The 17,216-nt window shown below is 45.5% G+C and overlaps 1 protein-coding gene across 2 annotated transcripts; it reads right to left on the bottom strand.

The window, feature by feature from the left end:
- Positions 1-2,743: 2,743 nt before the first annotated feature.
- Positions 2,744-8,855, bottom strand: PINLYP (phospholipase A2 inhibitor and LY6/PLAUR domain containing). 2 transcript variants are annotated; one of them, XM_017819115.1, is made up of 6 exons: positions 8,755-8,855; positions 7,894-8,017; positions 6,703-6,819; positions 5,324-5,473; positions 5,044-5,184; positions 2,744-3,118 (listed from the first exon to the last, which is right to left on the bottom strand). In XM_017819115.1, exons 2-6 carry the CDS (start codon positions 7,991-7,993, stop codon positions 2,895-2,897), a joined length of 732 nt encoding a protein of 243 aa, XP_017674604.1. In that variant the 5' UTR covers positions 7,994-8,017; positions 8,755-8,855; the 3' UTR covers positions 2,744-2,894. The 2 variants fall into 2 exon arrangements, with proteins under 2 accessions (XP_017674604.1, XP_017674603.1); XM_017819114.1 differs by having other exon boundaries at positions 8,675-8,791.
- Positions 8,856-17,216: the final 8,361 nt, after the last annotated feature.

Here is a 17,216-nt window from a genome sequence, read left to right as displayed (position 1 = left end):
GGTTCAAAGCCCATTCAAATCAGCAGGAGTCATTCCACTTACTGTGATAGGTTTTGGCCTCATCTCTCCTTGGCCCTGCCCAACATACCTATGACCTCAGGGACTGCTCCTTGCTGCATATCCTCAATTAAACCCTGTTCCCCAGAGAGGCTGTTTGCAGGGAATCTGTGGACATGCTCCCTCCTCTGGTGTCACACCCTGCAGATACTCAGAGGCAAGTGTTGCTTGTTCATCAGTCCTTGCTCAAGATAAAGAGATCCCATTGTTTGATTTGGTTTTGTAAATTGGTGCCACCAGGGTTTTTTTCTATCTTTTGTGTTGCTTTTATCTGAACACATTTCAGCATCATCTCCTTCCTCAGGAGCCAGATTTCAGATCAGAAGGCCTCACCTTCCTCCATACTCAAGTCTATCACATTTCTACCTGAGCTGCCTTTAACCTGCCTGCAACTAAAGCATTTCTGAAAGGGCTTCATGCTGGATTTCAGACATCAAAAACTGGTCACTCCTTTGCTCTAATGGTTGCAGTCTGTGCACATCGATGGTGTGGGTTTTTTCCTTTAGTTTTGCTACACTCCCATGTATAAAAGAGCCTTTTAAGATTTTATCATTTCTATACAAGTGTGTTTATAGACTGTAAACAAGTCACACCTCTGTCTTCAGTAAAATCACAGGCTTTTTATTTCATGTTTTCCGTTTGTAACAGCATTTAAAAACGTGGATACTGGAACAGGACCAAGCACTAGTGTATCCATCACAAAGACGCAGGGTTGTTTCCACTTGTCATTCCATCATTTATGCAGCCACAGATTGCAACAGCTTTGTTTGCCACAACATTGAGTTAGAGGTCAAAACTGAGCTGGTTATCCTCTCTGCACCACAAACCCTTGCCACAAATATTGCTGTCTGCTCTCCTCTTTGTCCTCTCCTAAACACCCCACCAGCACCACAGCTCCCTGAATGTGTCTCACCCAAGTCTTGAACAGGCTGAACAGTCCCACTCAGCTTTTCCATCCCGATAACATCACAGGTCAGAGTGGAAGGAACAGAAAGCAAAGGGTTGAGCCATCGAAGCGGATCAAGATCTGCTGTGGGGGTGCCATGGACAGTAATGTAATGTTCTGCATGAATGTACATGAGATATGTTCAGGGATAATGTACTTACATAGATAGAGAATTTTTTTAATTCCAGGATTTTATCAGATCTGGAAAAACGCTGAATGTGTGGGTCCCTGCACTATCAGTCTACAGCTACACCAAGAAGAGGAAGCTGTATTCCTTTTCTAACATCCATGCTGAAGTTGTACAGCCTCTGCAAATAATTAACTGAGTCTAACCAGACTCTTTTCCCCACATTAAATCTGCATAATCAGTTCAATCACCACCCCAAAAATTAATTTTTGCTCTTGGACCCACTCCCCTTTATTATAATAGATAATGGGAAATTCTATCCCAAATAATTTTTGTGGGAATACTAGGAAGAAAGGAGTTTCAGCCTGTTTGGGAAGAAGAGAAAGTCTGGGGGAGACAGAAATTACAAAAACACTCAGTCCCAATGCTGCAAGTTAGAAGCTGATCACATATATATTCATGCATACAAATATATACGTAGTCATCTCACTGCTGCCACACATTATGGTATGGTTCCAGCAGCCAAGGCTTTCTGTAGTGCTTTTGGCCACAGCATTGAACTGGGGCATAAAATTGCATTGCTTACTCCTTGTAACTCCATGCCTAAAGCACTGGACTCTTGCACTGTGAACCAAGGCTATTAAGGACAGACACAACCATGAACTTTGCTTAATAGTCCTGTAGTCTGCTCCAAAAGAGGATCACTCATCTGGGATCAGATGTATAGGGAAACACTGAAGTTTGCTTACACTCTTCCTTCACTCTACACCCCAGCATCTCCTAGAGCTCCCACTGCTGTATCTTTTAGCCCACAGCCCATAATCCCTCTTGGGTAAGGCCATGCTGCCTGACAGGCTGGACTTTTTTGGAGCCTTTGTGTGAGACCAGCCTGAGGGATTAGGTTGGCAGGTGTGGCTGGAGCAGAATAGCCAGGTGGTGGTGACAGAAGAGAGGAGGCTGTGCCAGCTATGGGTGTAGTTTAGCCAACAGAAGTGGAAGTGGTATTGAGCTAAAATTTGCCATTGATTGGACTCACAGCGGTCTGTCATCACATAAAACTACCTATTTTATGAAACTAAATATTCCTGAGGTAAGCATTTATTCCAGACAATCATGGAACTTAAAATTGAATGGGAGAGTGTCTGGTAAGGCAAGAACAACCATGAGGAGAAAACTCTCGCTAGGAGCAGTTTGCTTGTAGCAAAGGGTCACTGACTCATGTCTGAAGCAAAGATTCTTTCAGGGCTGTCTAGAGCCACAAACAGCCCTCTGTGCTGAGGGACTCCTCCTATCATGGACAAACAGGGTACAAGGGAAGGAAAAAGTGGAAGTCACCTCTCTAACCAGAGTGAACCTCTCAGGAACTCACCTCCAGTCCTTTTCAGAGCCTGGAAAAGTGGCTTTGAAAGTTGCCACTTATCCTGAGATAGTGGCTGTAAACTCTAGGGCTATCTTGAGAGTTCCCATTGCCTGTGCAGTGTTTGAGCACCTCATGCAGTCTCCCACAGTACCAAGGTAGACAAAGCACTGAGAGAATGCAACACAAAACCAACCACAATTGAACCTATGAAGAAGCTTTATATTAGATTAAATCAATGAGGGAACAGAAGAAGTGCAAGTACTGCCTTTATTCTTTGCAAATATGAAAGCAGAGCTAATCTGAAAACAAACTCACTACACAGAGAAGCTACAGCGAACAGGACTCAGATAGAAACCACTGATGGAGTTTGTCATGGGTTTTGCTCAACCCAGCACTAGCAAGAGTCAGAAAAGCACCTTCTCCAGGATGAATCCTGATAGGAGAGGGAGGAAGACGGTGTGTTGAGGGGCAAGAGCAAAAATCACTCTGTCCATAGAAAAAGCTGGTCTGCATTGGAACCGCTTCAGCTTTATGTCCATCATCCCCAGGCTGTTTTTTCCATCTCCTGCCATATTGCATTCAGAAATGGTGGTACAACCCTTCATGGCAGCTTTCACAGTCTGTCCGGCTACACAGGAGGAGAAGTACATGCCATGTGTCAGTGGACCCAGTCCCCATAGTCATTCCCTCCCTGGCCACTGCAGTCCCATTTCCAACCCAAGAACTGCCCATTCCTTACAACCAGTTGGCTCTAAACCCACCAACCCATTCCTGTCTGTTCCCATCCTCTGAACAAATTTGAAGAAACAGCAAGGTCACCTTGGTTGACTTGAAATACAAAGGGTTTAGGGTTTGTCTTCTTTCTTTCTGCTGAATAAAGATGATTTTTAAAACTTCTAGTAATTTAAATTTAAAAATTAAAAAGGTCTTAAATAGTTATCTTTCTTACGTTTAAAGATTCTTCTGGTCAAAGTTTGTCTGGCTTCCTAAAGAAACCAGGGCTGTGTGACACTACTCCAGGAATTCATTGCCTTCTTCTCTCTCGGAACCTCTCATGGCATTCAAACTGGATGACAATGTCTCAGCCATATTTGACATGGGGTTGAGAAGTCTCAAAGACAATACAGCCTGAGCCATTTATTAAGATTAATCCATCCTTGAAGGCTTTACAGGATTTTAGCCAAACCAAGAGAGAAACATGGTGACATGCCCACTGAAACCTGAACCTGTCCTTTACCACCACTGGAGCACCTACCTGAGAAGGAGACCTGAGCAGGTGCTGGGTGCCTAACTCTCCAAACAGACATTTTTGTTCCTGTTGCTTGCTTTTGCTAACACTGCTCACATTTCTCTGCTGTGCAGGTTATGGAGTGCTGGAATACTCTGTTGGGCATTTTTGTCTTAGATACAAATAACTTGTAAAGGCACCTCACTAGTCCCTCACCTTCCTGTGCTCCCCTACACCTCTTCTTCCTCTGCATAGCTAATCACACCACACAGGTCTTCTCTATCTACAGTGACTGATCAATCAAGTTAAGACAAATTAGGAGCATTTTTATTTCAGTGATACACTGAAATAATTCCACCACTCTATTTTCATTGCTGTGACTAGGAAATGTCTTGTTTTCCTTCATGTTGTTTCTGTGAAACATGATCTAATTCAGGGTTTGGACAACACATTTTCAAAAGTCTATAGCAAAGACCTTCAGGCATCACATCATTTCCTAGCAATATTATCAACTCAGAGGAATTTCATCTATAACCATACACAAGATAATTTTTTTCAGTCTGTTTCTACAGCAGGTGTTGCTGCCTTTAACTTCCATCTTAGTTTTCCTGTCCACTGGAGCACAGGTGGCATTGCCACAAAAGGTGGAAGTCCTTTACCTGCAGCGTGGGAGGAAAGGAGAGTGACCAGGAAACATGCTGTCAATTTTCCTTTCTCTAATTACACGTGTAATTACAGGTGGAAAAAAGATTTCTGAAGGAGCCATTATAAGACTGGAGCTCCTTCTCAAGGAAGATCTTTGGGTACCCCAAAGGCTCAGCTGCAGTGTTTATGTCCCTGGCTCTGTACACACAGAAGCACCACTACAACAGTGTCTTGTCTCCAGCATCACCTCATGGAAAAGCCAATAGCTCTGTGTAGTTCCACCTAAACCTCCACTGAGCTGGCAACTAGCTTAGATCCAGATTCACCCTCATACATCTTAGCTAGGGCCAGCAGGTCCAGAGCCTTGGTCAGATTTGTTACATGCCCATGTATCAGATTGCCTCAGGAACCCAGTTCTCCTCGTGACCTCAGTTATGCTCTGCTATGAGGAACTCCAACAATTATTCATGCATAATGGGGAAGAAAGAAGGAAAAAAACACCCCTGCCCTTTGATCAGCTTTAAACTTTCAGTTTTCACCTTTCAGTTCCTTGCTTCTTCCTCTTTTTTTTTTCCCCCACACTTTTTACCTGTTTTTATTTCTCAGTGATGCTTCCTCTTAGACTAGTTTCACCCATTTTACCAAAAAGATGAAAGACAGCCCAAATAAAAGGCAGTTACCAGCATTCATTAACCCAGCAAAGTCAACACATTGGGTTTCAGATCCGGTGCAGTTTACAATTTCTTGACTGCACTGGAAGGAGTCCACGCTGTAGCAGGCAGGACACTGGTACCCATTGGGCACGTTGTCATCTGGTGGCACTGGAATGAAAGAGATGGGCTGTAACTGGTATTAATGAGGGTATGAGAGGGACGACCAAGGTCATGGTTTAGCCTGGAAGGCCGCACCTTGGGATGGGCCAGAGAGGGGATGGGCTATAAGGATAAAAAAGGAGCTTACATGAAACAGAGGTGGTTTGACAGTCATCACCCGTGCAGCAAGCTATGTGGCCCTTTGCTTTTACCTTCCCATAGTTCATGGTGACAGGACCATGGTTGCACATGTTGGATGGCATGCAGGATTTGATGGATGAAGGGATTGCCATCCCCCCTGTAACAAAGCAGAAGGCAGTGCCAAGTTGTTAAACACAAGGTAACTCCCTTCCCACTCCAATAGCTCCTGCACCAATTCCTAAGTAGCTGCATATTTCCTTCCTCTTGTACAAAGTCACCCTTCATCCTTGAAGCACCTCAAGGCTCAATTTAACTGTTCTGCTCCCCGTTACACCTTTTGAGGTTGGCTGATGGTGTAGACCAGACTTGCCCATGTCAGGATGCTTGTGGCTGTGATGGACCATGTGCTCAGCAGAATGTGCATAAAGAAGCATGAGCTTCTTAGAGGCATGTGGGTTACAGGATAGTCCGGGATGGGAAAAGCTCTCTATTCCTCTATCTTGAGAAGCAGTTTCTTACTGGGAGGTTTTGGTTCTTAGTTGCGGAGAGGAGAACCATGAGCTACACTAGACTCACTTCTCCTGTGAGGACAAGCTCAGACAATTGAAGTTGTTCAGCCTGGAGAAATCTCCTGGGTGACCTTATAGCAACATTCCAGTACCTAAAGGGGCTAAAAGAGAGCTGGAGAGGGACTTTTGACAAGTGCATGGAATGACAGGACAAGAGGGAATGGCTTTAGACTGAAAGAGGGTAAATTTAGATTAGACATTAAGAAGAAATTCTTTGCTGTGAGGGTCATTAGGCACTGTACAGGTTGCAGAGAAGCTGTGGATGGCCCATCCCGGAAGTGTTCAAGGCCAGGCTGGACGGGGGCTCTGAGCAACCTGTTCTAGTGAAAGGTGCCCCTGGCCAGGGCAGGGCATTGGAACAAGATGATCTTTAAGGTCTCTTCCAACCCAAACTATTCTGTGATGTCGATTACAATGATACAGTGATAGCTCAGCCCCGGTGGTACTGCCTGGTTGCCTGGTGTTCCCTTCCCTGCTCAAGGAAGGGGGTTAGATGCAGGCCACCTTCTCTCTCCACATGTCACCACTGCACCCTCAGAGCTAGATGTCAGTAGCCTAGTGTAGCTCATGGTTCTCCCCTCCACAACTAAGAACTAAAACCTCCCAGTAAGAAACTGCTTCTCAAGATAGAGGAATAGAGAGCTTTTCCCATCCTGGACTATCCTGATTTCTGGCTCCTCTGCCAGAAAAAGAAAAATGAACAGTTTAACCAAGGGTGGATCATAATACCAGTGACAGAAGTGGGGAGAGAGACACCTGCCCCAGCCCCACTCTGAAAGCTACAATGGCACACAGATATAGCGGATGTCTTACCTACCTATTAGGACCTCGTGCAGAATGATGCCACAGGTATCTTCACCACCAGTGCAGGTTTTCATGGGGCCAGAGCAGCCTCTTCCTATGCTGTGGCAAACCTCACACTGAAGACATGTCCCTGGGGAAAGAAGGAGGACATATTCCTGAGTAAGAATAATAAGGGATATCACTTCCCCTTTCATTACCATTTGACTTCAGTGTTTGATCACAACTTTTCACATTCCTCTTCTCTTATTTTTCCTGTTTCATTGTGCAATTTGTGGTGGGGTTTTCCTGGAGATGCTGCTGAAAGCAATCCTACAAACTCCTTAGTCCTGGAAGGCGTTCAACTGTCCCTTGATACACAACTCCCAAATGCTCTCTTTGCAGTAAGCAGGGGTACCCGAGTGGCTGGAGAACAAGAACTATCAGTGGGTATTGACTGTGCTCTGTAAAAATTGGAGAATCCCTTTGTAGACATTATCTCTTTGTAAGCATTATCTCTTTGTGTATCTCTCTGTAGGCATTAGGGGAAATCACTTTACCAACTACCTGCTGGAACACCTTAAGCAGACCAGAATATCAGACTGTCAGCAGGAAACACTTAGAAAGGAATAAAGTGCTTATCAACAGAGGACAAATACGATGTCTTCCATGGCACACACCTGCAAGGGTCCAGAGCATAGATTAATAGGTCCCAAGCATGTATTAGCTCCCAAAACCCAGGTGCCAACTGAGGCACCTTGCAGTGGCTGTGACGTCTTCACGGAGTGTCAGGTATGACCCAAGACCTCCAAGACATGTGTGCTTCTCTGTAGCAGAGCTGAAGGACAGCTGAGATGATATATAACGTCTAAAAAGTCACACGACCCCGGACACGAGCAAAATAAATGGGCCCCTAAGCTTGTGATAAACAGTGTCCAGAGATCCACTCAGCTGACCAAAGGTCTGTCTGCCTCAGAGTAACCTGGGTCACTCCAACAGCTTTCCTGGCCAGACCAGCAGTGTCATATTATTAATGCCGACACCCTCATCTGCACTTTGGCCTACAGCACCAAAGATCCCCTGAGACTGGTCACCCCTCTGCAGCACAAATCCCCCCAGATGAGGTGTTTCTATGGCTCAGATGGCAGGAACGGCCTCTCACATGAAGCACCCATTCCCAGAACTCTTCTGTGTCCCACAGCTCAGCAGGTCCTAGCAAAAAACTCACCCGGGTCCAGGAAAGCCAGGAGGAAGCTGAGTCCAAGGGATACTTTCATGTTGATGGGATGTAAGCACAAGGAGCTGCCAAATCTTCGTGAACACAGCATCGTGTGCCACAAGGGCTTTATAAACTGGAGGAAAAGGGTGTGTTTTTAAGGAAGTGGAGATTGGGGAAGTGTTCTGAAGAATATAGATATTTCTGAGCACTAACACCAGCATTTGTTTCTTTTTCTTTTAAAGCACAAGTTTTGCCTTCTTCTCCAGATGAATAATGCTGTTTGCCTTTCTCCTGTTTAGAGTATGCAGCCTATGAAGAAAGACTGCCTTCCTTGATGATATCAGGTGCAGTCTCTGGTGCAGATTTTGAACACCATTTAGCCTCTGCCATTCATATGAATAATGGAGAAGAAATCACTTGGACAGCCCTGTTAGGCCCAAAGAGGCTGATATGGTTTGAAACTGGCTCCCTGCCAAGTCTCCAAACCTTACCACAAGAAGTCCACCCCCCCCCCCAAACCTCAGGGAGAAGAGGGAAAAAAACAACTGAGAAAACCGAAACGAGAGAGAGACAGCTAAAGCAATATATATAAATACATTTACACTTATATTATAGTTATATACAATTGAAATATATATATACAATTTCACAAGGAAAAGGGAAAGGGAAGGGGGAAGGGAAAAAAGGAACAAAACAAAATAAAATATATATATATATATATCCATATATATATATCCTGATCAATAGCCCAAGATCTAGCAACTAAAAGAATTAGCAAAGAATATCTTACTACTCTCCTTGGGACAACAGAGAGTCACCGCTGGAGCGACTGCCGGCAACCTCCACCTCCCAAGGTCGACAAGGCCTTACCAGGCCTCACTCTCCAACTCGACAGACTCAACAGCAGGGAAACCCACACCTCAAAGCCGACGGAAGGAAAGAGAGGGCGAAGGCCTCTCCTCCTTTCTTCTTATACCCTGGCTTACGTAAAAATCGTAGGGAACACTGGGTAAATCTGGGCCCTTCCTTGGTTACAAACTGGTCTCCAAGGAAGGCCTAGATTAAACTGCCACAGAGCCAAAGTATAGCAAGGACTAGTCAGAAATGCTCCTTGTGGCTGGGTTTTTGCTGGCTGGTTTCCCATCTCCTCATTCCCATCAGTCAGGAGCTCTCATGCCCTGATTACAGAGGCAAAGCAGGTAGGGTCAAAGCAGTGAGCTTCCTCTCTGAGGCAGTGTACAGCTTCAGTTTGCAAACTGACTGCCCATGCACACCTTGGAGCAGGCTCAAGGAAGGGTTTCTGGAGTTGAAAACTGGTTCTCCAGAGTTTGGGGTTTGATATAAAACACTTGGAAGTTGATAAGGAAGTCTTCTGTTGTAGTTCTGGGCTTTAAATTAAACCAAGTCAACAGGGAGAAAGCACAGGTTGTCTGTGAGGCAACCTGGTCACAACTTAGGTGATGTTATAGCAGGTTTTCATGCCCTGACATCTCATGATGGGCCAATGACAAGCAGCAGTGACCAACTTGTGATTGGTCCACATGCACAGGTTTTATGTTCTGCCTCACTGAAACCATTTCCCACACTGAAGATATCCTCTTGTCCTGCACCAGATTGAGCCGGTTTATGATCCTCCAGGACTTTTTGCATTGACATCCAGGAAGAACTGAAATGCCTGTGTGCCCGTTCTCAACTGCAGTGTCAGTCTTTGGGTGAGATATTGCTCCAGAGGGACTTTTTGGTGTGTTGCACACTGGTCTCATCTGGGCTTCAGACACAAGGGCAAACCAAATGACAAGTCCTGCACAGCAGGGGTACACAGACATACAGAGAGGAATCACAAATACAAGGTGCAAGGACATTCCAAGGCTACCTAGTCCATCCCGCTGCCCAGGACAGCTCTAGGCCAGCACAAGTGTTGCTTCTGGGGATGTAACAGGGAAATCCAGGCTACTGGGAAGGTAGTCTCACCCTGAACCTGGCAGGGATAGGTGTTTGGTGAAAAGCAGGGAGAGCTTCACTACTGAAGATTCCTATTGATGTGCAAATGAGCTAAGTGCTGTTCACAAATCTACCAAAGTCTTCCCATAAATCCGTAGAGAAAAATCACAGATGTCACTGATGTTTCCACTCACTCTTTTGCTTTCATATTCTGCCAGCAGCAGAGCTCTTCTCTGCCTCTCTCCCACCTTACTATGTGCTTTTCTATTTGAGACTAACCTCTTCAAAGGACAGTGGCCTTGTTATATTTTGCTATACATTGAGTAGTCCAGCAGGACCTCTTCTTAGATAAGTCCACAGTGTCGTGATAATGGAAATCAGTGCAACCACACTGTACAAGAGCCTTGGACCCCCATTGTCCATTAAGCTGATATCTCAAGGAGACAAGGGAAAATTATATCTTCACCTTGAAATTCTTTTGCAGCTCAGAAATGGTCATAGGCACGTTGAAATGAAATCAAACTTCTGACTGCAGCCTGTTCAGGACTAAAATTCACTCCTCGGTTGTCTTAAAACTCAAACTGAATAAAACCCTGTCCCCAGGCAGGCTGGGGTACTCAGGTTGGGGTGATCCTGCTGTTTAACTACATGTGGGACTGCAGATACAGATATGAAGATGAGAGGTTGTGACTGTCTCTGGTGATTTTAATTTCATGCCCTTTCATTTAAGATGATTACTGAAGTGCCCGGGGGATTTTCCCTGAACAACATGACTACACTAGTCTCACTGAATTACATAGAACTCACCTGTTTTCCACGTCTCAAGGAGGGAGGGTGTGAAGCTGCAGCCTTTTCATGTGCTTTTTTAGAGAGGAAACCAAGCACAGCAAGGAGAAGACACAATCTGCAGCAATAAGAGACCTGGAAAATAAGATCTATGAGAGAAGGTGAAAACTATTAAGGTGCTCAGTGGACACCCAGTCATATCATATATGTCTACAAAAACAAGGGCTGGATAGGAAAAACTATCACAGAGGGCTTACATTAGGCCCTAGGGAATTTTCAAACAGTGACAATACTGAAATGTGGGAAGGTGTGGATCCTCCATCCTGGGTGGCTTGGAAAAACAGGCTAGACAATAACTGTTAGGGAATTATTTATGTTGATAGGATCCTGCTCCAGGGCTGAGAGATGGATTAGTTGTTCTCTCTCAGGATTCTTTCTAAATTTGTTCTTATATTTTAATTTCATGGTGTGCATGTTCATGTTTCTGCAGCATGTCCATGTTTCTGCAGCATGTCCATGCTTCCAGAAGCAGAGGAGAATGATAATACAAGTCACACCCTACAGGGAGGTGAGGCAGAGGCTGGGGAGGTCAGAGAAATATGTCAGACAAGAAAAGTTAGAAATCCAATCCTGAAAATAGCATTGGTAGGAAGTGAAGAAGGGGGAAAGTTCAAAAGGACGATTATTCTATGTTCAGCAGAAGAAAAATGCCCATCTAGGCCAGAGCATGTAAAAAAATATGTACGAATTTGCCCTGCAGGCTTGTAGCAGAAAATCCCAGTGGGTTTCATAAAATCAGAGAATTATTTGGATTGTAAAAGACCCTTAAGATTATTGAATCCAGCCATTAAGCCAGCACTGCCGAGCCCACCACTAAACCACGTCCCTAAGTGGAACAGCTACATGTCTTTTAGATACTTCCAAGGATTGCGACACCACAACTTCTTCCAGGGATGCTGACACCACAAATTCCCTGGGCAGCCTCTTCTAGCACTTGACAACCCTTTCCATGAAGAAATTTTCTTAATATCCAGTACAATTCTCCCATGGCACAACTTAAAGCTGTTTCCTCTCATCCTAAGAGCCCAAACATAAAGATATGTTGTCAAAGCACAAAATTAATATATCAGATTTACAACACAGCTGAAAAACCCAGGTCAGAAAGCTCTGAAAGAGAAAGTGGCGAAGTTGTGACAAAGACAGTAAAAGGTAGAAAGGACTGGGTGTGCACAGCTTGTGTAGGAGATATTGGGAAGAAGCTTGTGCAGGCCCTGCTGGGGTTGAAATGGAAGGTTCCTAGTGGAGAATGACAATGGTGGCTTTAAGGAAGAAGACGTGAGGTTAGAGCTAAGGATAAACCGCTTGATGGTGAGGTCAGCTGAGGCCAAGAGGAGCACCCTGTTCCTGTTATGAAACCCTTGAGAAGGAACCAGGAGAACGGGGCATGCTGGGGTTGAGGGTAAATCCAGCAGAGCGCTGGAACCAGGCAGGCACAGAGCAGGTGCCAGCCCTTTTCCCTCACAGTCAGTGTGGCTCCAAGGGATGGTGGCACTGTGACCAGGGTCCCCTCTCAGCAGCTGGAGAGCCAGCAAAACACTTTCTGCAATGGCCGACAAACTGGCAATCAGAATGAACCCCTGTGCACAGGGTCATTGCAAGGCTTGGATGCGCAGCTGGGTCTAAAGAGTCACCCAGGCTAGTGGCAGCCACAGCAGAGCTGTCCCTCTTGTCCCCACATTAGCAGGATGCAGCTTCAGAAAAAGACTGGAGGGACCATTTTGCCCATAGTGGCCATTTTTAACCACAATGTTCCTATTTTTTCTGTTTGGAGGACTGTCCTGACTTTTAAATGCTACCAGGGGCTTTGAGCTATGCTAACACAGGGCTGCCTGTGACAGTAGGGCATCATACATCCCCAACAGCTCCAACGCCCCAGTGAGACAACAAGTCTAACAGTGTCCCAAAAGCCCAGGAACAGCTTTTGTGGGAACAGTAGATCCTGCATCTCCCTACTTCCTTTTACACCTGATGCAAGAGGACAGAGCCGCAACATGTTGGGACATTTCAACGGTGAAGTCATCCACAGCCCATAAAAAAGGTGTAGAAGAAGAATCAAACCCACCCATTTTCTGAGCTGATTCCTTGTTCTCCATAACAGAGATTGGCAAAACCTGCCAATCAAGTTAACCAGGCAGGGAAATGTAAGACATTGTGCCTGGCAAGGTTATGGAGCAGATCATCCTAAGTGCAATCACACAGCACCTACAGGAGGGACAAGAGATCAGAGCCAGCCAGCACAGGTTTAGAAAGGGCAGGTCCTGTCTGACCAACCTGATCTCCTTTTATGATCAGGTGACCCACCTGGTGGATGAGGGGAAGGCTGTGGATGTGTCTACCTGGGCTTCAGCAAAGCCTTTGACACCGTCTCCCACAGCATATTCCTGAAAAAGCTGGCAGTCCACGGCTTGGACAGGGGCACTCTGTGCTGGGTTAGGAACTGGCTGGAGGGCTGGTCCCAGAGTGGTGGTGAATGGAGCTGTATCCAGTTGGTGGTCGGTCACTAGTGGTGTCCCCCAGGGATCAGTGTTGGGCCCAGTCCTGTTTAATATCTTTATCGATGATTTAGATGAGGGCATTGAGTCCACCATCAGCAAATTTGCAGATGACACCAAGTTGGGGGGGAGTGTCAATCAGCTGGAAGGCAGGAGGGCTCTGCAGAGGGACCTGGACAGACTGGAGAGTTGGGCTGATTCCGACAGGATGAGGTTCAACAAGACCAAGTGCCGGGTCCTGCACTTTGGCCACAACAACCCCCTGCAGCGCTACAGGCTGGGGACAGAGTGGCTGGAGAGCAGCCAGGCAGAAAGGGACCTGGGAGTTTGGATTGACAGGAAGCTGAACATGAGCCAGCAGTGTGCCCAGGTGGCCAAGAAGGCCAATGGCATCCTGGCCTGGATCAGGAACAGTGTGACCAGCAGGGCCAGGGAAGTGATTCTTCCCCTGTACTCAGCCCTGGTGAGGCCACACCTGGAGTGCTGTGTCCAGTTCTGGGCCCCTCAGTTCAGGAAGGATATTGAGGTGCTGGAGCAGGTCCAGAGAAGAGCAACGAGGCTAGTGAAGGGACTGGAGCACAGGTCCTATGAGGCTGAGGGAGCTGGAGTTGTTCAGCCTGGAGAAGAGGAGGCTCAGGGGAGACCTCATCACTCTCTACAACTCCCTGACAGGAGGTTGTAACCAGGTGGGGGTTGGTCTCTTCTGTCAGACGGCTCTCAGTAAAACAAGAGGGCATGGTCTTAAGCTGTGCCAGGGGAGGTTTAGGTTAGATATTGGGAAGAAATTCTTTACAGAGAGGGTAATCAAGCATTGGAATGGGCTGCCCAGGGAAGTGGTGGATTCTCCGTCCCTGGAGGTGTTTAAGATGAGACCGGATGTGGCACTTAGTGCCATGGTCTGGTAACCACGGCAGTAGTGCATCAAGGGTTGGACTTGATGATCTCGGAGGCCCCTTCCAACCCAGCTGATTCTATGATTCTATGATTCTATGATTCTAAGACAGCAACTATAACTACTCCAAGCAAGGATTAGGGCACCTGTCCCAAAGGTTGAAAGCAGGAGGAGTCTCACAGTTTGCTTGCGGGCTGTAGGCTGCAGAAGCTTTCATAGAATCACAGAATGGTTTGGGTTAGAAGGGGCCTTAAAGATCATCTAGTTCCAGTCACCTGCCATGGGCAGGGATACTTTCCACTAGACCAGATCATTTGGTGGTCATTTGTCATAGCTGTGATTGCACAAATTAATAAACCCACCAGGTGGTAATAGGTCAGTATAACTCTAACTGCTGCTCCTGATTAAGAGATTCCCAGGACACCCCTTTAGCTGTGTTCCCCCCTGTACTTTACCAAATAACTCCAGGCCAGAGAGGAAGGCGTTTATTGCCCCTCCCCACCAACTGTTAATTTGGGTTCAGCATTTTAAATGGGATCTGGGGAGAGAGGGCTGGTGGCACCCAGATGGTTCAAGGGAGCAAAGCCTCATTGATGCCTGCCTGGGAGGTAACAGAACCAAGGGTTTGCCAGCAAGGACGTTACTGTGTGTCTGGAAGAGCAGCATTCCTGTAACAGGGTGTTAATTTTCACACATTAATTTCCCATGTGGACTCTTCATGGCATGGTGCCACTGCCAGCTCACAGGTGGCTGCATGAGCCCTGTCCTTGCTCCTGCCTCCAGCCAGTGTCAGATCTGTCTTAACTGAAAATACCCTTCAGGGTCTGCTTTCCAGCCAGGTCAGCCCCTTAAGGGGAGAGTTCCTGTTGGCAATGGATTTGGAAACCAGGGAAGAGAATTTGAAGGCTAGAAATAATATGAGTTAAATAATATAAAACTGTGGCTTAAATGTGGTTTAAAAAGATGGTATTTAACAAGTTATTGCACCTATGCAGCAACACTCTAGAAAAAACACACAGAATCAAATTACTGAATATCATCAAACCATGAAATTTCATTTTTCAAGAAGTCAAGACATTTAAAGGAGTTCAAGGGATATTTTATTTCACTTTTGATTGTACACCGCTTACGGCATTAACATTGATGCATTGTTGGTACCCTGGCCAGTAATTACCTTTTCAATTGAAATAACTGCCAGGAAATCCAGCTGCCTTTCAAGCATCCTGAGTGAAGGCAGATTTGCATGCACATCAGTGTGTTCACCAAGCCTCCTGTTCCAGCGTGAATGATCAGCAATGTTATCCTCGAGCATTCAAGACAAAAACCAGTGTCTATTTAATCCACTGGTGGATGATGTAAAAATTACATCCTTACTAGATATTCACAGCCCTTATTAGACATTCGTATTTCAACCTGGTCTTCGATGAATCGCTCCAGTGTGTGACTTTGCCAGGAGCAGAGCTCGTTTGCTAAAAGAGTTCCAGGCTGGCAGCTGAGGTAGACCTAGTTTACCAGTTTTAGTTGATACATTAAGACAAAGTTAATGCTGCCATGATCTGGTGTCAAAAACCAATGAATATATAAGATGAAGTCTTTTAATACAATGGTGATATCCACACATTATATTTATTGTCTGTGGCAGTGGTTAGGACCCTCAAAATGGAATAGAAACTCAGTGTTTCAGAAATCACTTCTAAGTGGGCTCTCAAATACTTTGTGTCTGTTCTTGTCCCTTGAAAAAGTGGCCTGACTTCAAGACTCTGGCAACTTGATTTAATGTGCTTGAAAGTCTCTGTCTCTCTCTATGCCTTTATTTTTTTCCTGCTTTCTGTAAAAAAAACTCCTCTCCCCCCACATAGCTGAAGCCTGAGGCTGATGATGAAGGTCACATATCCTGGAAAGCACAAGTGGCTGCCTTCTGCATCACACTGAAATTTGTGAAGGAATTAGTGAACACAGTGGGATTTTACAAACTTCTTTTAAAAGCCCAGTTTTGTGGGGAAAAAAGAGGAGCCATCCAAAGCCAACCTGGAGATGAGGCACTGATAGACTGCAGGTGCTAAGAGGACAAAGATTCATTCAGTCCTTTACTTACTCACTCCTTCTTTCTGGCTATCCACCGCTCCCATCTGCGCATGGAAAGCCTCCTTAAAACAGGCTACATACTTGGAAACAGGAGATGTGTAATAGGTAAAGGCATTCATCTTTGCTCTTGATTGCATTTATTCATAAAAATATCACTCTATCATTTTCTCACCCTCCCTTCCCATTCAGTCAATTACTAACCAAGTCCCACTGACAGGAAATAAGATTTTATCACGAAAAGTAACAGTCACAGCTGAGTAAGACCTGCCTTGAAAATGGAAAGATGAAGCCAAATCAGGAAAAAGAAAAATAAATTGCTACCAATAGGCTTGAGACAAAAGTTTATGCTGTGGTTACAAACTCTCCTCACGGTAGGAAGTATTTGCATGCAGGTATTTCTTTGAACCATCACAAAGATGCAGCCGCTCTGTTTATACTGGAGGTCTTTGAAGTTTGAAGATCCAAACAACCTCATTTACCTTTTTTTTTGAAATTGAAGTGATCTAGAGCTGAGTGAACCCTCCTTACAATTTTTGGCATCCCATCTCTGAGATGTGTCATGTCACTCCGTCGATGCCATTTTTTTCTGTTGCAGGATTTTTCCCATGTGTGTAAAGCACACGTCACTTCTGATAAGCCCAGGTGCTGTGTGCTTCTCAGTGCCAGTGTCTGCCTCCTCCTTCCAGTTCCTTATTATGAAGCATGACACACTGCATAAGGGAGAACCCGGAAAGCCATGCCCTGCAGCACCAAGAGATATGATCCCAGCTTTCCAAATGATGCTCATCTTTCCCATCGTTTTCCAACCCAACATTATTCATTGTGTGATAAGTATCATACAATAAAGGTATTCCCAAATGAGTGTGACATACAGCATGAAGAAAAGCATGTTTGCTCAAAGCCTGCATTGGTTTGGGCAGATTTTTAAATCAACAGTTGCTTTCAGAAAGCTGAGACTGTCTGGTTGTTCTTTCATTTCCTTACAGACATTCATGAGGGAATGTGTCCATTGCCCAAGGTAAGGCAAGCCCCTGGGCAAAACAACTGTTTGACAAGTCATAATACTGAGGGATGTT

The sequence above is a fragment of the Lepidothrix coronata genome, unplaced genomic scaffold (genome assembly GCF_001604755.1).
Source record: "Lepidothrix coronata isolate B3197 unplaced genomic scaffold, Lepidothrix_coronata-1.0 Scaffold72, whole genome shotgun sequence".
Lineage (NCBI taxonomy): Eukaryota > Metazoa > Chordata > Aves > Passeriformes > Pipridae > Lepidothrix > Lepidothrix coronata.
The sequence above is the reverse complement of the archived record's forward strand: the minus strand, read 5'-3'. Positions and strand labels throughout refer to the sequence as shown.

What these genes read in the sequence shown, in the direction of transcription:
- PINLYP (XM_017819115.1), bottom strand. Translation starts at nt 7,993, where the DNA reads ATGCTGTGTTCACGAAGATTTGGCAGCTCCTTGTGCTTACATCCCATC. An exon ending in TCAAACCACCTCTGTTTCAT is followed by an intron (nt 5,185 to 5,323) that starts GTAAGCTCCTTT and finishes CTTTCATTCCAG; the next exon opens with TGCCACCAGATGACAACGTG. An exon ending in TGCTGGGTTAATGAATGCTG is followed by an intron (nt 3,119 to 5,043) that starts GTAACTGCCTTT and finishes CCTCCTGTGTAG; the next exon opens with CCGGACAGACTGTGAAAGCT.